Source organism: Geotrypetes seraphini, chromosome 9 (genome assembly GCF_902459505.1).
Source record: "Geotrypetes seraphini chromosome 9, aGeoSer1.1, whole genome shotgun sequence".
Taxonomy (NCBI): Eukaryota; Metazoa; Chordata; class Amphibia; order Gymnophiona; family Dermophiidae; genus Geotrypetes; species Geotrypetes seraphini.
Genome location: NC_047092.1, coordinates 56,142,936 through 56,160,649, shown reverse-complemented (window position 1 = coordinate 56,160,649; position 17,714 = coordinate 56,142,936). Strand labels below are relative to the sequence as shown.

Sequence of the window (17,714 nt, the reverse complement as noted above, 5' to 3'; positions counted from 1 at the left end):
AATCCAGCATCAGTTGACATTAACTGTTCTCGCTTGCAGAGATGCACCAGAATGATTGTTTTGTGAACCAATTCCCTGTGCTGTTAAAGCATTACGTAGGAATATTTATTGTTGCTGTGTGGCAATTTTAATCATGGTAATACCGTAATTGAGAGATTCACTAGTATTTGTAGTAACTGTTTATATACAACCATGTTAGCTGAAGGTGCAGATAGAGATATCATAGTAAATGATGTAACGCTTATTTTTCTTTCAGCACTTGTACAACTCTGCAGCATTCAAAGCTCGAACAAAGGCTAGAAGCAAATTTCGTGACAAGAGAACAGATGTTGGGGAATTCTTCTAGATTTTCACAATTCCGTGTTTTTGTGTCTTTTTAATTTTCAAATATGATTTCCATATACTAACATTACACTTCAGTGAGCTTTAATTCCTAATGTCTAGTAATTGGAAGTGCATGTTTTTTTTTTTTTACTAAATATATTTTTATGTATGTAGAAATAGGAGTAGTTAATATAATCTGAAGTATGAATTCTCAACATTGCTCGTATATCTGATCCATTCCTTTATGGAAAGACATGTTTGGGACATATTGTCAAGCGTACTATTTGAAATTCCTGAATCTATTCCTGAATCTAGGTGCTAAGTTATAAAAAAATATATATATATATTGCAGATTCTATGGTGTTAACATCTGGAAGCTGCTTTTTACCTTCAATGGAATTTAATTGGACCTGTCTTTTTAACCAAACTTATACAGAAACTGCACTGAATTAGTGTACATCCCTCTAAAGCAGTATTTTTTTAACCCAGTCATCAGGACATCTGCATGTACTGTCTGTATGCAATTATATCTACATTGTTAATGATTACTCAGAAAATCTGAGTTGATAACCTCTGAAGACTGGGATGTTACAATAAACATGCACAATGAAACTGCCAAAATTTCTTGCATTATAGTAAGTGCACATCTTAGACTTTTACACACAGCATGTATTGATTTTTGAAATAAAGGACTTTCACCCCTTCCTCTAAAAAGGCGGTCTTTTACTTACCAACATAAAAAGGTCAACTGTTGTGTTAATGGGGTATAGCAGGGGTGTCCAAACCTGCAGCCCTGTGAAGTATTTTGTGCGGCCCTGGTCGAGGGCGATGCAGTGTTTTCCTCTGCTGCCCCCGGGTGTTTACCATCTTGCTGGCTTCCTCCTCTGTCTTGCTGCAGTGTTTGCGCATTTGTACAGCCCCAGAAACATTTTTTTCTGCCAATGCGGCCCAGGGAAGCCAAAAGGTTGGACTCCCCTGGGGTATAGCATCTCAAATCAACTTCGGGTCATACTGCAAAGTTTAAAACTATTTTGCAACAAGTCAACTTGAGAGAATTGATGACAGTCCCATGCCTAAACTTCTCAGGGCTGTGACAGCAAGTGAATTTGCATGGAGCGGAATTCTTGCTAAAGATGTTTTCTCATATGGTGGTGGCTTTGTTGCTAGTTTATGATCAAATAGGAGTTTTTAATGCATTGTGATTAACATGTAATGTGTTGTAGGATTCTATAACTAAAGACTAGTAGTTATGCCTTATGATCCAAATAAACAATAGTCATCTACAGCCTTGTTTGTATATAATAGGAGGTAGTTCTGTAATGGGTACCAAAGAAATTTGAATGCCGAGTTGAACACAAAGCCATTCTAGAACACTAGCACAAGTTGGTAAGGACATACTCTAAATTCCATAGCATCCTTCCCACTATTCCAGACCATCGGGATAGTTAATGTCCATTGACCAGCAGGAGAAGATAGGAAACATAAGAACTGTATAGGTACTACTTGACCCTCACAGCTCCTCGGTATTTTCTATCTCCAAGCAGGTGGATAGTCGTAGCTATAAGCTCTGGGTGCTGGATAGGCTGCTTCTGGTCCAGTTGGTGAACTGGTTCCCAGTTCAGCTGGCTAGTATTGTCCTTGGGCATGATTGGTGGTGCCAGCTTCTGACCCCTTTCCTTCTCTCCCCAACCCTTCCCATCAGGGTGAGCTCAGAACTTGGCAGCCTCTTCTATGTTTACTTGTAATAAACAAAAGCAGCACCATGTACATGCAGCTTGACAGTATTCTATAAAGCATGTGTTGGAATGGTCAGAACACATCCCCCTTGCACCTACTGTGCCAAAACAGCTGGAGAAGAGATGGCTCAGGGGTGATAGAGGTCTATAAAATACTGAGTGGAGTGGAAAGGGGAGATGTGAATATTTTGTCTACTCTTTCCAAAAATACTAGGACTAGAGGGCATGTGATGAAGCTACTACAAGCATGTGAAAAAATTAGGGCACCCCATGAAATATTCAGGTGTATCGCATGAGGTGCACAATTAGAACATCGTTACTCAGCATTTTGAAGGAGTTTTGCCCTACTTAAACCTCAGACATTTAGTTTGGTGTGCTCATGACTGCTGTGGTGAGAGTAAACACCATGGTGAGATCAAAAGAACTGTCTGAGGCCTTCAGAAAGAAGATTATAGCAGCTTCTAAGTCTGGTAAAGGATTTTAAAAGATCTCAAAAGAATTTGACATTAGTCATTCCATGGTCCGGAAAATAGTGTACAAATGGAGGACTTTACAAACAACTGCCAACATGCCCAGGCCTGGCTGTCCAAGCAAGTTGACCCCCCAGAGCAGACCACAAGATGCTAAAAGAAGCCTCCAAAAACCCTAAATGTCGTCATGGGACCTACAGCAGGCTCTTGCTACTGTTGTTGTGAAAGTGCATGCCTCTGCAATAAGAAAGACTACACAAATTTAACTTGCATGGGAGGTGTGCAAGGAGGAAACCTTTGCTCTCTAAGAGAAAGTTTCAAGTTAAAGTTTATTTATTATTTGATTAATCGCCTATTCCAAATTCTAAGCGATGTACAAATTGGTAAAATAAATTGTCTAAAATATACATAAAATAGACCATATAATTAACAAGGGGATAAGTCACAAAACAAACTAATTAAGATAAGACAAGAATACAATAGGACATGTGGGATAGAAATACAATCTTAGAGAGGAAAGAATCAACAATTAAAGGTAAAACACAACTGGAATAGAAGGACAAATAAATAGGTAAAATAAAAGTAGACAAAAGAGCAATTGACGAAAGAGCAAATTAACATCAAGGCCAGACTGAAGTTTGCCAGAGAGTATGTAGACAAACACCAGGACTTCTGGAATGGTGTGCTATGGCCAGATGAGTCTAAAATTGAATTATTTGGACACCAGAAAAGAGGACATGTTTGGTGAATACCAAATACAGCATTCCAGGAAAAGAACCTCACACCGACTGTGAAGTATGGAGGTGGAAGGGTCATGGTTTGGGAATGCTTTGCTGCATTAGGACCTGGCCAGCTCATCATCGTAGAATCCACCATGAATTCTACCATGTATCAGAGGGTGCTTGAGGAACATGTGAGACCATCTGTAAGAAAAAGCTGAAGTGGAACTGAACCCTGCAACATGACAATGACCCAAAACATACCAGTAAATCCACCAAGGACTGGCTGAAAACTTAGAAATGGAGAGTCCTGGAGTGGCTGAGACAAAGCCCTGATCTTAATCCCATTGAGATGCTGTGGGGTGATTTGAAATGGGCTGTACATGCAAGAAGCCCCTCAAACATCTCACAGCTGAAAGAATTCTGCATTGAGGAGTGGGCCAAACTTTTCTCAGACTGATGTCAGAGACTGGTAGATGGCTGTAAGAAGCGTCTTACTGCAGTTATTTCAGTCAAAGGGGATAATACTAGCAATTAGGGTGTAGGGTGTCCTAATTTATTCCTCAGTTAGAATACACATTTTTGTGGATATCTTTTGTTTCATGAGTAAATCAAGGAAAATCTTTTTTTTTTTAAGTTCTTGATGTAAGTTATAAAAATGAATAAAGTGCATCAAAATGTAACCACATTTTAACTTAAATACATCACTTGAAATTCTACATTTCTTCATATTAAATAAAATTTATCCCTTTCCCTCCCAACCTTTCAATATCTCATACCATATAATAAAAGTCCCCCTCCTCCACCCCATTCTTTCATTTGTACAAATCAGGGAAAATAATACCTATTCATTGCAATAATTTGTTAATAATTTGAAAATCTTTGTTGTTTACCTGCAATTACATCACGTTCTTTTCCAGACATAAATAAAATAAAAAAGATTTGACATTGATATGTAAACATTTCTTAAGAAAGAACTGAATATTTAATGGGGTGTCCTAATTTTTTTCACATGGCTGTAAGTAGTAGATTTAAAACAAACTGGAGAAAACATTTCTTCACGCAATGAAATTCATTGCCGGAGAATGTAGTGAAATCAGTTAGCATAGCAGGGTTTAAAAAAGGTTTGCATAAATTCCTAAAAGGGAAGTTCATAAGTCATTATTGAGATGGCTTGGAAATCCACTGTTTATTCTTAGGATAAGCAATATAAAATCTCCTTTACTACTTGGGATCTAGCTAGGTATTTGGGACCTGGCTTGGCCATAGTTGGAAACAGGAGGCTTGATGGACCTTCGGTCTGTCCCATTATGGCAATTCTTAAGTTTTTAACTACCAGCAGTACACTTTTGGTGCCTAACCTTCAGTGCATCCCATAAAATTAGGGGGGAAATGTGCTGTATGCCTTCGATTGAATGTTTATACTGTCAATTGTTCCAAAACTTTAATACTTTTTACCTGTACTGCCCTGCCCACAATGTATATTGTTACCCTTGACATGAGGACTTTAGTCAGTATTTAACATAACATTGGTCTACAATTTTCCTTGCCAAAATTTGTTTATAAACACCCTTGAACTAAAAATTGATACAATAGGCGGTGTATTTAGATTGTACATAATTGAATCTAGTAAAAGTGTTCCAGGGCTAGAGGTTAGCGTCATAATACTTAGGCTAGGTTCAGGAAACAATTTGGCTCCTTTATATCAAATTGAAAAAGCCATTTTACTGTGACTGCTGATTCTAATATGGCTTCATCTTAATCCTGGAACTATGGCTTTTTGAATTCAATGCTGCTATAGGGTAAAAGTTTTTTTTTTATTTCAAATATATTTTATTGATCAAACAGAGCAAAACAAGTAGTACAAACTGAACAGGCACCGAATCTGCTTGAACAAATCATATTAGTAATCCAAACTTCACCTACCTACCTAAAAAGATTTTTTAAAAAGTATAGAAGAAGGAGGTGAGATAGAGAGGGCAACCATACCAGAAAACGAGTATTAACACTCAATTAGAGATTCAGAATAGAGAATGACACGGGGGGAAAAATCTGTCCCCGTCACTGCCCCAGTACCGGGCCACCATCCCATTTACCGCCCCGTCCCCACAGCATCCACCCTTCCCTCTCAGCACCTCACTGCCCTTTGGCACCCCTCGCGCAGTCCGTTCATCTCCCTCCCTCACCTTTGTGGCGCGTTTTAAGGTTTCAGTCTTGTTGAAAGCCACCGGAGTTGTGTCAGAGGAGAAGCTTCCGCCCCCACACGCGCGATTGCACGCACGCTCCGGCGGCTTTCAACAAGACAAACTTTAAAACGTGCCATGAAGATGAGGGGGAGGGAGGGGGCCATGCGTGATCGGTGACTGTGCCTGTTCCCTCCCTTAACTGCGGGGACAAGGCCATTCACTGCTCCACGGGGCGGTGGATGGCCTTGTCCCCATACCTGCGGTGAGCACCTTTCCCCCTCCACCATTTTGGCAGGCTACCTGCGGCTAGCCACGGGTAACATCCACAGTATCATTCTCTAATTCAGAACATTACTACGCGCATATGCTGTTAAAAAAGACCAATAAGGTTCCCAATCAAGCTGGAGGCCCTTTACAGAATCCATATCGGTCACGTTCATGCGTTTCATCTTCAGTTGATGAAACATCAGCATATGCCATTCTGAAACTGGGAAGGGGAGAGTCCAGCCAGTGTAACAGTATCAGTTTCTTGGCAAACAAGAGGACACGCCGCATGAAACTCCTCAGGCCTTTGGGGATCGCCTGTGTCAATGAAGAAAGTGAGAAAAAAAGCCTGGGCTGGGGAGTGCACTTAGTCCTCAATAGAGTAGAAATATGAGCATATAAGCTTCCAAAAGCACAAGATCTTCAGACACGAATAAAACATGGCCCAGCGTCACATTCGTCTGATGGCATTTGGGACAACAAGAATCCAGGCGCAACGTAGCTTGGTGTGCTCTGGATGGAGAGATGTATAAACGCAGTATCAACTTATATCGTAATTCAAACAGAGGAGCTGAGGTCCAACGTTGTGATGCAGCTTTAAGGGCAGTTTGTAACAGAGTATCTGAAATTGGAGTGCTGAGATCCGCTGACCCCTCCCCCCCCCAAGAAGCAACATCGATGCTGCATGTTGACTCCAATAAAAATTTATGGTGAAAATGGAGTGGGATCGGAGACTGTGCCTCCAAACAAAAGGCTTCTTTCAGGATGTTCCATACAGCCTGTTGGGGATAATTTTTTAAAAAACAAACATGCATTCAGATTGGTGGTTAGACAGTAGTAGGCTGCCTAAAATTGGGACACCATTTATAGAATTTGCCTCTTAGGGCCTGATTCTCTAAAAGTGCGTCCCGATTTTAGGCAGCTTTAGGCGTCCTACAGCTGACTAATCAGCCAATCGGGATGCACGTTTTTTAAAAAAAATGCTCCCCAGGCAGGCCGCCTATACTGAAGGCGAGGCCCGCAAGACACCTAGGCCCTGATTCTGAATAGGACGCCCGGGAGAGGCGTCCTATTCAGAATCGGCCTAAACTAAACCCCGATTCTGTAACCGACGTCCATGTTACAGACGCGGGTTAGAGAAACGGGATAGATTAGACACGGCCCGCTACACTTTTCGCGGCAAGGGATCTCTCTGCCGCTATAAGTATAGCGGGCCGCGGCCCCCTGACCAGGAAGGTGCCCAAACCCTCTGCCCGAAGACGCACCCCCCCCCCCACACACACACTACCGACCGCCCCCCCGACAATATCTTTCGCTGGCAGGAGGATGTCCAATCCCTCCTGCCCGAAGACGCACCCCCCGACACTACCGACCGCCCCCCCGCCGACATTACCGATCCCCCCCCAACAATATCGATAGTTGGCAGGAGGGTACCCAATCCCTCCTGCCCGAAGACGCACCCCCCTCCCCGGCGCTAACAACCCCCAAACCTCCACTCCACCAAACCTGTTCTTAGATGATGGGTCTTGCACGTCTTGAGCCAGCAGGCACGCCTCGTCGAAATGAAGCGGGCCCGCCCCTTCCCGGCCCATCCCGCCGAAGCCTAAGGCCTGATTGGCTCAGGCTCTAGAAGCCTGGACCAATCAGGCCTTAGGCATAGCGGGTCCGCCCATCCCCACTAAGTCTAAGGTCTGATTGGCCAATCAGGCCTTAGATTAAGTCTAAGGTCTGTTTGGCCAATCAGGCCTTAGATTAAGTGGGGATGGGCGGACCCGCTATGCCTATGGCCGATCAGGCCTTAGGCTTCGGCGGGATGGGCCGGGAAGGGGCGTGCCCGCTTCATTTCGACGAGGCGTGACTGCCGGCTCAAGACGTGCAAGACCCATCTAAGAACAGGTTTGGTGGAGTGGAGGTTTGGGGGTTGTTAGCGCCGGAGAGGGGGGTGCGTCTTCGGGCAGGAGGGATTGGGCACCCTCCTGCCAGCTATCGATATTGTCGGGGGGGGGGAGATCGGTAGTGTCAGGGGGGCGGTCGGTAGTGTCGGGGGGGGGGTGCGTCTTTGGGCAGAGGGTTTGGGCACGCTCCTGGTCAGGGGGCCGCGGCCCGCTATACTTTTAGCGGCAGAGAGATCCCTTGCCGCGATAAGTATAGCGGCCGCGTCTACTTACAATGTAGGCCAGCATTTTGCTGGCCTACATTTTAAGCTTCTCCTCTACTAGGGAGACGCGTAGGGCCGCCTAGGTTCAGCCTAAGGCCCGCCTAAGGCCCTTAGACGAGCTTAGGCATCTTGCGGGTCTCCCTAGGCTCCCAGAGGCGCCTTCAGGCTTGCCTGGGGAGCATTTTTTTAAAAAAAACGTGCATCCCAATTGGCTGATTAGACAGCTGTAGGATGCCTACAAATCGGGATGCACTTTGGAGAATCAGGGCCTTAGTGTCTACGTGGGGTTGGAGAGGTTGTAACACTATGGGCTTCTTTTATTAAGCCATGCTAGCAGGGTTAACGCACGTAACTTTTCATCAGGCGCTAACCCCCGCACTGGCCCAAAAACTACCGCCTGCTCAAGAGGAGGCGGTAGCGGCTGGCGGTTTAGCACGTGGTATTACGCACGTTAAACCGCTAACGCGCTTTTGTAAAAGGAGCCCTATGTAATGTTATATTGTAACACTGTGAATGTTACACTGTAATCCATTCTGAGCTTTCTGGGAAGGACAGGATCTAAAACTAACCCTCCCTTTTACGAAACGGTAGTGTGTAACAGCTCAGACACTCATAGGAATTCTATGAGCGTTGGAGCAGTTACCGCTGTGGCCAGCGCTAAAAAAGGCGCTATGGTTTTATAAAAGGGAGGGGGGAGGTTAAATAAATAAATAACCCCCTCCTTTACAAAGCTGCACAAGTGTTTTTAGCGCCGGCTGCGGCAGTAAGAACTCTGACGCTTATAGAATTTCTATGAGTGTCAGAGTCATACCGCCTTGGCTGGCGCTAAAAACGCTAGCGTGGCTTTGTAAAGGAGGGTCTAAATGACTTTCACTTGAATTTACTACAAATGTTTTATGTTTCAGATTTAAAAGACAAAAAAAGGTTACATATTAGAAATCTGTAGGCTTGAGTTATGGGTAGGATATTCTCCATTTTTTATTTTAACTAAGGGCCCCTTTTCAAAGCTGTGGTAGCAATTCTCCTGTGGCAAATGCACTGAAGTCCATAAGAATTGAATGGGCTTTTGTGCATTTGCTATGGGGGGGGGGGAGGCGAGGAATAGCTACTACAGCTTTGTAAAAGCAGCCCTAAATTGTGGAAGGACAACCACAGAAAAAGCTAGTTCTATGTTGCATTCTCCTAATCAGTTTTGAGTACAAATAAATTATTTCCAGTGCTAATATGTAAGTAGCATAGTTACAGTCAAATCTACAAACCAGACGTATGAGCCTCTGGTTAAGGAGGGTGTGGCTTGTTTTTTGTTTTTTTTTAATTAAATTAATTTTTTTTTGAGAGCTTACTTTAGCTTTAAAGTTAAGTAAGCTGGCTTTTTAAAAAATTTCTGTATCATATTCTATTTTGGGTATTCAAATACAGTAGTTCAAAATGTGGAAACTGAATCTCTTGGTTAAAATGTAATCTAAGTATAGGTTTGCTGAGTGCATCAGTTTCATAGTGTGGCTAGACTGGAAAAGCCCAGGACGTCAGTAATGCTACAATAAGGAAACAGAGCAATGTATTAGTGTTTTTGGTTTTCTGCTGGAGTTTGATAGGTTCCCCCCCCCCCTTTCCATTCTATGTAGCTGGTGGTCAAGCGATTGTAAGTAGTGTGTGTGGCTTTCAATTGGTATGCTTTTTCCAAAAACTGCTTTTTCTATGCTGTATACAGTATACTGTTGGGGAAAGTATGCAGAGTAGGGCTCATGGAATTCTTTCCAACCTCTCTGTATGCAAATGCATATGTTGGGAAGGGGGTTAGTGAGGGTGTTTGTGTACTTGCATTCTGTGTGTCTGGGCTCAGGAGAGAAGCTGAGAGAGGAGAGCAGTTGAAAAGGTGCTGTTCTTTATTCACTGTGTTATAGTGAATCAGGTACTGTATACATATACTGCAGCTGTCCAAATTGTTTTGCTCATAAAAAATTAATGGACGGGGCTCATTTCTGTCCCACCACCTGCAGAAATGTCACTGCTATAGCACAGAAATTTTCTGCAGATCGCTCTCTACCTTCCCATTGGCTGGATTCTACTCACCATTTCTGCTGTTAGATATATTGGAAGCAGACAGGACAGAATCATTCACGGGGGGAGGGGGGGGCAAGAAAGAGAGAACTGTCAATGCCAATAGTGGTTTTAAACTCAGAAAAATGCTCGAGCCTATTAACTATCTTTTTATGTTCTGGATATTTATGTAAAATTCTGCTGATTTATTGAAAAAAAAGCCAGATAGTTGGTCCTGAATACATCTCAAAAAGTCCCCTTAATGTGCACCCAGATCATGAACAAAATTAATCTGGCTCTACCCATGGCAATAGATGTTACTTGGTAATACAAAGAACAACTAATAAGAAAACTGATTCTTGACATAATTTTCACAATATAAAAAAATAAAATAAAATAAAAAGAAATAAGGATTGTGAGGAAAAGCGGTATATCAAATAAACTCAACTTACATACATATATACTTTTATCCCAGGACAAGCAGGCAGCATATTCTTAACGTATGGGTGACGTCACCGACGGAGCCCCGGTACGGACACTTTTAACTAGAAAGTTCTAGTTGACCGCACCGCGCATGCGCGGGTGCCTTCCCGCTCGACGGAGGAGAGCGTGGTCCCCAGTTTCTTCGTTTCCGCGGAGCGAAGAAGACGCATGTGCTTTCAACGGCTGTTGAAATATCCTACTTTGCCTTCCCGCTCGTGTAATTTTCTTCCTTTTTTGCTTTTTTCCCTTCGGGTTTCTATTTCGTCTTAAAAAAAAAAAAATCTTAAATTTGTTTTTTCCTTTATTTTTCTGGCCGGCCCCGGAGGAGCCTGTTGCCAACATACAGGCCTCCGGGTTTGATTTTGCGGAGGCCGTATTTCCATTCATGCCCCCTCAGCCGGGTTTTAAGAAGTGCCAGCGGTGTGCACGCCCGATCTCTCTCACTGACCCGCACAATTGGTGCTTACAGTGCCTGGGTCCAGAGCATCGGGCTGACACCTGCACCCGCTGTGCCACTCTTAAAAAACGTACGTTAAAAAATAGGCAGATCCAGCAGAACATCCTTTTTGGTACCGGATCTGCCATGGAGTCTGCCACACCATCGACGGCGCCGCTAAAATCGGCACCGACTACCTCGACACCGCCTGATCCTTCCTCGGGGTCGATAGCGTCAGGTAAGCCGGCTAAGAAGCCTCCCACTTCCCTTGAGCGCCCTCCTGCCATAGCGGCGACACCTGTCCTCCCGGCATCAAGCCGACCCCGTAAACGCTCCGCCCCGATTTCGGTGAGTGCCTCGTCATCGGCCTCCTCATCGCCGGGGCGTAGAGCAGCACCTATGGTACCGAAAAAGAAAAAAGCGGTACCGGTGCCTCCTCTGGACGACTGCATAGCGGCCATACTCCAAACTCAATTACAGGAGCAACTACAGCAACAACTACAACAACTACAACACCAACAATATTGGCCCCACTCCTTCCGGTACCGGACCGGCCCGAGCTTCGCACCATACCACCGGAGTCGACTCCATCGGTACCATTAAACACGTCTATGCCGGTGCTCTCGGCGGAACCAATTAATCCTCTCGTGCAACTACACTCTGATGCCGATCCTCTCCGACATCGGGACCGGCACCAAGCCCCCCGAGACCGAGACCGGCACCGCTCTTCTTCCCCCGGTACCATCTCCATGCGTTCTGGCAAATCTCTCTCTAAGACTCGCCACGCAGAACCATCCACACCACTGTCCCGTCCTATACACACCGACGTCAGGGACCCGGACCTCTGGGAAGAATCCCAACCCGGTACCGATGATGAGGCTTCTTCATCCGATGAGGAACCCTCCACAATCGATACCGGTTCCAAGCCTGAACAATCCTCGTTCACCAAATTTCTTCGAGAAATGTCAGTAGCTCTCTCTATCCCGTTAGAATCTGACTCTAAGAAGTCACAGGCTTTCTTAGATGCCCTAGACTTCGAGCAACCCCCCAAAGAATTTCTAAAGTTACCCGTCCACGACATCTTACGGGAAACTTTCTACAATAATTGGGAGAACCCTCTCTCGGTACCGGGGGCCCCTAGAAAACTGGATAGTCTCTACAGGGTCATCCCTATCCCGGGGTTTGACAAACCCCAACTGCCCCATGAATCTCTTCTTGTCGAGTCCACCTTGAAGAAAACCCAGGGATCCAGTGTTTATGCTTCTACCCCTCCTGGCAGAGAGGGCAAAACGATGGATAAATTTGGCAAGCGCCTTTATCAAAATGCAATGCTTGCAAACAGAGCTAATAATTACACCTTTCACTTCTCCTTCTACATGAAGCATCTGGTTCAACAAATCTCTTCATTACAAAAGTATCTTTCTGAACGTAAGGTCCCTCTTTTCCAACAACACATTTCCAGTCTGCTCCAACTCCGCAAATTCATGGTGCGCTCCATTTATGATTCTTTCGAACTCACCTCTCGAGTATCTGCCATGGCGGTCGCCATGAGACGTCTGGCCTGGCTGAGAGTTTCCGACCTCGACGTTAACCACCAAGACCGCCTAGCTAACGCACCTTGTCTTGGTGATGAACTTTTCGGAGAGTCCCTAGACTCCACCACCCAGAAACTCTCGGCTCACGAGACCAGGTGGGATACTCTCATCAAACCGAAGAAGAAGACTCCGCCTGCTCGCCCCTATAGACAGCAGTCTTCCTACCAACGCAGATTCTCAGCCAGACCTCTTCACCCACCTCCGCAACAACCTCGCCGACCTCGTCAGCAACAGCAATCTCAGGCTCGCTCCCAATCTCATCAACCTGCCAAGCCTCTTCCTCAGTCAAAACCTGCTCAGCCCTTTTGACTCCTTTCTCCAGGGCATAGCCAGTCTCTCACCAGCGTTACCTCTTCCTCAACCTATCGGAGGACGCCTACAACTTTTTCTCAGCCGTTGGGAGGTCATCACATCAGACCAGTGGGTCCTCACCATCATTCGCCACGGCTACTCTCTCAACTTTCAGACTCTTCCACCAGACAATCCTCCCGTAGAGTCTGCTTCTCACTCCTCTCAAACCCTCCTCCTCCTCAAGGAGGTCCAATCCCTCCTTCTTCTCAATGCCATCGAAGAAGTCCCCCAAGACCAAAGGGGTCAGGGATTCTACTCCCGGTACTTCCTGGTACCCAAGAAGACAGAAGACCTACGTCCCATCCTCGATCTCAGGGACCTCAACAAGTGTTTGGTCAAGGAAAAGTTCAGAATGCTCTCCCTTGCCACGCTTTACCCTCTTCTCTCTCAACACGACTGGCTATGTTCCCTAGACCTCAAAGAGGCCTACATTCACATTCCAATCCATCTGACTTCATGTCGCTACCTCCGATTTCAGATTCAGCACCGCCACTATCAGTACAAAGTGCTACCCTTTGGCCTCGCATCATCGCCCAGGGTGTTCACCAAGTGCCTTATTGTGGTGGCGGCCTTCCTCAGGTCTTACAACCTCCAGGTGTTCCCATACTTGGACGATTGGTTGGTGAAAGCTCCTACATCTCCGCTTGTGCTACAAGCCACTCAACACACCATCTCTTTCCTCCATCTCCTGGGGTTCGAGATCAACTACCCCAAGTCGCATCTGCTTCCCACACAGCGACTTCAGTTCATTGGAGCCGTCCTCGACACCACTCTGATGAGGGCATTTCTCCCCTCAGACCGCCAACGGACCCTGCTCCATCTCTGCCATCAGGTGCTCCTTTGTCGCTCTATTCCTGCTCGGCAAATGATGGTCCTCCTGGGCCACATGGCCTCGACAGTCCATGTGCTTCCTCTGGCACGCCTCCACCTCAGGACACCTCAATGGACTCTGGCCAACCAATGGTCACAGACCACGGATCCTCTTTCTCATCCCATCTCTGTGACATCGTCCCTTCAGCAATCTCTTCAATGGTGGTTGAACTCCTCAAATCTTTCCAGGGGTCTACTCTTTCATCTGCCCCCTCACTCCATGATCATCACCACGGATGCCTCCCCCTATGCGTGGGGAGCTCACCTGGGAGATCTTCGCACCCAGGGTCTCTGGACCCCTCAGGAGCGTCTACATCACATCAATTTCCTGGAACTCAGAGCCATGTTCTATGCTCTCAAGGCCTTCCAGCACCTTCTCTACCCTCAGGTTCTTCTCCTGTGCACAGACAACCAAGTCGCCATGTACTACATAAACAAGCAAAGCGGCACCGGATCTCCACTCCTCTGTCAGGAGGCCATCCGCATCTGGACCTGGGCCACGGCCCACAGTCTCTTCCTCAAGGCTGTCTATATCCAGGGCGAACAGAATCCCTGGCCGACAATCTCAGCCGCATCCTTCAACCTCACAAGTGGACTCTGGATCCTCCCACACTCCGCTCCATCTTTGCTCAGTGGGGCACTCCTCAGGTGAACCTCTTTGCAGCTCCTCACAACCATCAGCTGCCCCAGTTCTGCTCCAGACTCTACTCTCCTCATCGTCTGACCCCGGATGCATTCCTGCTTGACTGGTCGGATCGGTTCCTCTATGCCTTTCCTCCACTGCCTCTGATGTTGCGGACGCTATTCAAACTCCGCAAGGACAGAGCCACCATGATTCTCATCGCCCCTCGGTGGCCTCGCCAACACTGGTTCTCCCTCCTGCTCCAGCTCAGCTCCAGGGAGCCCATTCCTCTTCCTGTGTTTCCTACTCTACTTACAGCATCAGCAGCATCAGTCTCTACTACATCCCAACCTGTCCTTGCTCCACCTGACAGCTTGGTTTCTCTCGGGCTGACCTCTCCAGAGAATCTGTCTCAGCCTGTCCATCGCATTTTGGACGCCTCCAGGAAACCGGCCACCCTCCAATGTTACCATCAGAAGTGGACCAGGTTCTCCTCTTGGTGTCTCCTACATCACCACGATCCCACCTCCTTGGCGGTGGAAACTGTACTGGACTATTTGCTCTCTCTTTCCGACGCTGGCCTCAAGTCTACCTCAATCAGAGTCCACCTCAGTGCCATCACTGCGTTCCATGAGCCTATCCTCGGAAAACCTCTCACGGCTCATCCCCTGGTTTCCCGGTTCATGAGAGGCCTTTTCAACGTCAAACCACCTCTGAAGCCTCCTCCAATTGTCTGGGATCTGAATGTGGTTTTATCAGCCCTCATGAAACCCCCGTTTGAGCCTCTTGCCACAACTCCGCTCAAATTTCTTACATGGAAGGTGCTTTTCCTCAATGCCATCACCTCTGCCAGGAGGGTTAGTGAACTGCATGCACTGGTTGCCGACCCACCTTTCATTGTTTTTCACCATGACAAGGTGGTTCTGCGCACCCATCCTAAGTTCCTTCCCAAGGTGGTCTCGGATTTTCACCTCAACCAGTCCATTGTTTTGCCTGTCTTTTTTCCCAAACCCCACTCTCATCCTGGGGAACAGGCGCTGCATATGCTGGACTGTAAGCGTGCCCTTGCTTACTATCTTGATCGCACCAGGGCTCACCGCTCATCCCCTCAGCTCTTTCTATCTTTCGACCCTAACCGTTTAGGTCGTCCTGTCTCTAAACGGACGCTTTCCAACTGGCTTGCTGCCTGCATTGCCTTCTGTTATGCTCAGGCCGGTCTCTCACTGGAAGGTGCTGTCACGGCCCACAGGGTCAGAGCTATGGCTGCTTCTGTGGCTTTCCTCCGTTCCACGCTCATCGAGGAAATCTGCAAGGCTGCCACTTGGTCCTCAGTTCACACGTTCACTACTCACTACTGTCTGTATGCCTTCTCCAGACGGTATGGACTCTTCGGCCGATCTGTGTTACAAAATTTATTTTCCTAATGGCCAACCATCCCTCCTCCCCCTCTGTTAGCTTGGAGGTCACCCATACGTTAAGAATATGCTGCCTGCTTGTCCTGGGATAAAGCAAAGTTACTTACCGTAACAGGTGTTATCCAGGGACAGCAGGCAGATATTCTTAGGACCCGCCCTCCTCCCCGGGTTGGCTTCTTAGCTGGCTTATCTTAACTGGGGACCACGCTCTCCTCCGTTGAGCGGGAAGGCACCCGCGCATGCACGGTGCGGTCAACTAGAACTTTCTAGTTAAAAGTGTCCGTACCGGGGCTCCGTTGGTGACGTCACCCATACGTTAAGAATATCTGCCTGCTGTCCCTGGATAACACCTGTTACGGTAAGTAACTGTGCTTTATCAATCAAGGTGAAAGTGGTTCATACATTTTCTTTGTCAGGTACTCTAAGCCTTTTTCCTTATCTGTCCCAGTGGACCCACAATCTAACTATGGTAGACTTTAGGGTCACAAGAAGGACACTGGGATTGTGTCTGTGGGGAACGTAGCTGGGGATGGGGGACATTTTATTTTTCCATCATATTGGTCCCATTTTGTCTCTTCTGCTTTCATGTATCTTTTAATAATTCCCATTCCAGTGGTTGCTGTCCATGCCTTTTTTCCTCTCTCCTGTCTTGTTTCATTGTTTCGCTGCATCTGTCTTTGATTATATTGATCTTTCCTTTATAACTCTTCCTACTCTTTTTTTATTATTATTTTTCTACCTCTCTGTTCACTCAAATTTCAGCCTTCTTTTTATTTTTCAGCTACCTAACAACTTTCCATCTCCCTTTCTCATGCTCTAGCTCTCCCATCTTACGCCTTCCCCAGCCTTCTGTCTTTCATCTACTCATTACCACATTTCTACCTTTGTACTTGCAATCCTCTCATTCATCTCTTTGCCACCTCCCTTGTTCTCTCCCACATGATTCCACAATTTCCAGTATAAATCCTCCCTTCATTCTTGCAACCCAGCATCTCCTGTTCCTCTCCCCTAATGGTCTGACATCTCCCTATCCTTTTTCCTCCACCATCTTCCTGTCTTATCTCTCTTCCCTCCTGTCCCTCCCCCCCCCATGGTTCATCACCTCACCTCCTCTCTCCCCTCTCCCTCATGGTCCAACATTGCTCCTGCTCTCTTCCCTACTGTTCTTTCCTCCTCTCCTCCCATGATCCAGCATCTCTCACACCTGCTCCCCTCCCCCAGTCCAACATTTCTTTTTCTCTCCCTCCCTCTCATACCCCGCTGCAACATAATTCTTGTTCTTCCCGACTGCTCTTCCATCCAGCATCTTCCCCTCTCCAGACTTGCTTTCCTCCTCTGGGTCCAACATCTCTGGCATTCTCTTCCCTCTGTTCCATTGACCACTATTTCTCTTTTCCCCCTCCCCCATTTTATAACCTCTTTCTAGTCCCTCCTCCACCTTTGGTCTGGTGTTTCCCCCTCTTTCTCATCCCTAACCACCCCCATTCCTAGGCTAACTTAAAAGAATTACAGGGGCCTTGTGGTCCAGGCATGTCTTCCCATTCTTGGTCCATCTTCCTCTCTTACCCTCACCTCCTAGTCTTTCAAAATAAAAATTTTCCTTCTGAGGACCTTGGCATGGCAGCCATTCTCAAAGGCTGCCAGTGGCTGCCTTGAAACTTTTCCTTTGCCTCAATCCACCAAGGTGGAAACAGGAAATTATGTTGGGGTGGGAGTAGATTGCGGCAGAGGGAAAACTTCGGGCAGCTGCTGGCAGCTTGTTAGAATGGCTGCCAATACCGGGGTCCCTCTCAGAAGGAAAATTTTGATTTTGAAAGAAGATCAGAGGGGAAGGGAGGGAGATGGCCTGAAAAGAGGAAGACATGCCTGGATGGGGGTGGGGGGGACTCCTGGAGCTGTGGGGCCCAGGGCAGCTGCACTACAAAAATTATTATTAGTAGTAATTTATTTATGAGTTCAGCCTGCACTAATAGCTAACTCAGGCACATGCTAGCAAATGATGGCAACAACAGTGGCAAACACATGAGGCTGACAGACAAATTGAC

At 46.5% G+C, this 17,714-nt stretch overlaps 2 protein-coding genes across 4 annotated transcripts in view; both read left to right on the top strand.

Moving 5' to 3' along the window:
• IFRD1 (interferon related developmental regulator 1) overlaps positions 1–1,038 on the top strand; it is a 43,902-nt gene extending 42,864 nt beyond the window's left edge. Inside the window, 1 exon segment of the mRNA XM_033958686.1 lies at positions 257–1,038. Coding sequence (XP_033814577.1) covers positions 257–346 — 90 coding nt within the window. The 3' untranslated portion in view covers positions 347–1,038.
• Positions 1,039–9,365: 8,327 nt separating this feature from the next.
• LSMEM1 (leucine rich single-pass membrane protein 1) overlaps positions 9,366–17,714 on the top strand; it is a 45,223-nt gene continuing 36,874 nt past the window's right edge. For 2 of the 3 annotated variants that reach the window (XM_033959598.1, XM_033959596.1), the window contains exon 1: positions 9,366–9,499. The gene's annotated coding sequence lies outside the window, so the exon portion shown is untranslated. Of the gene's footprint in view, positions 9,500–9,707; positions 9,770–17,714 lie in introns of those variants that run through there. The other variant, XM_033959599.1, reaches the window with a different exon arrangement.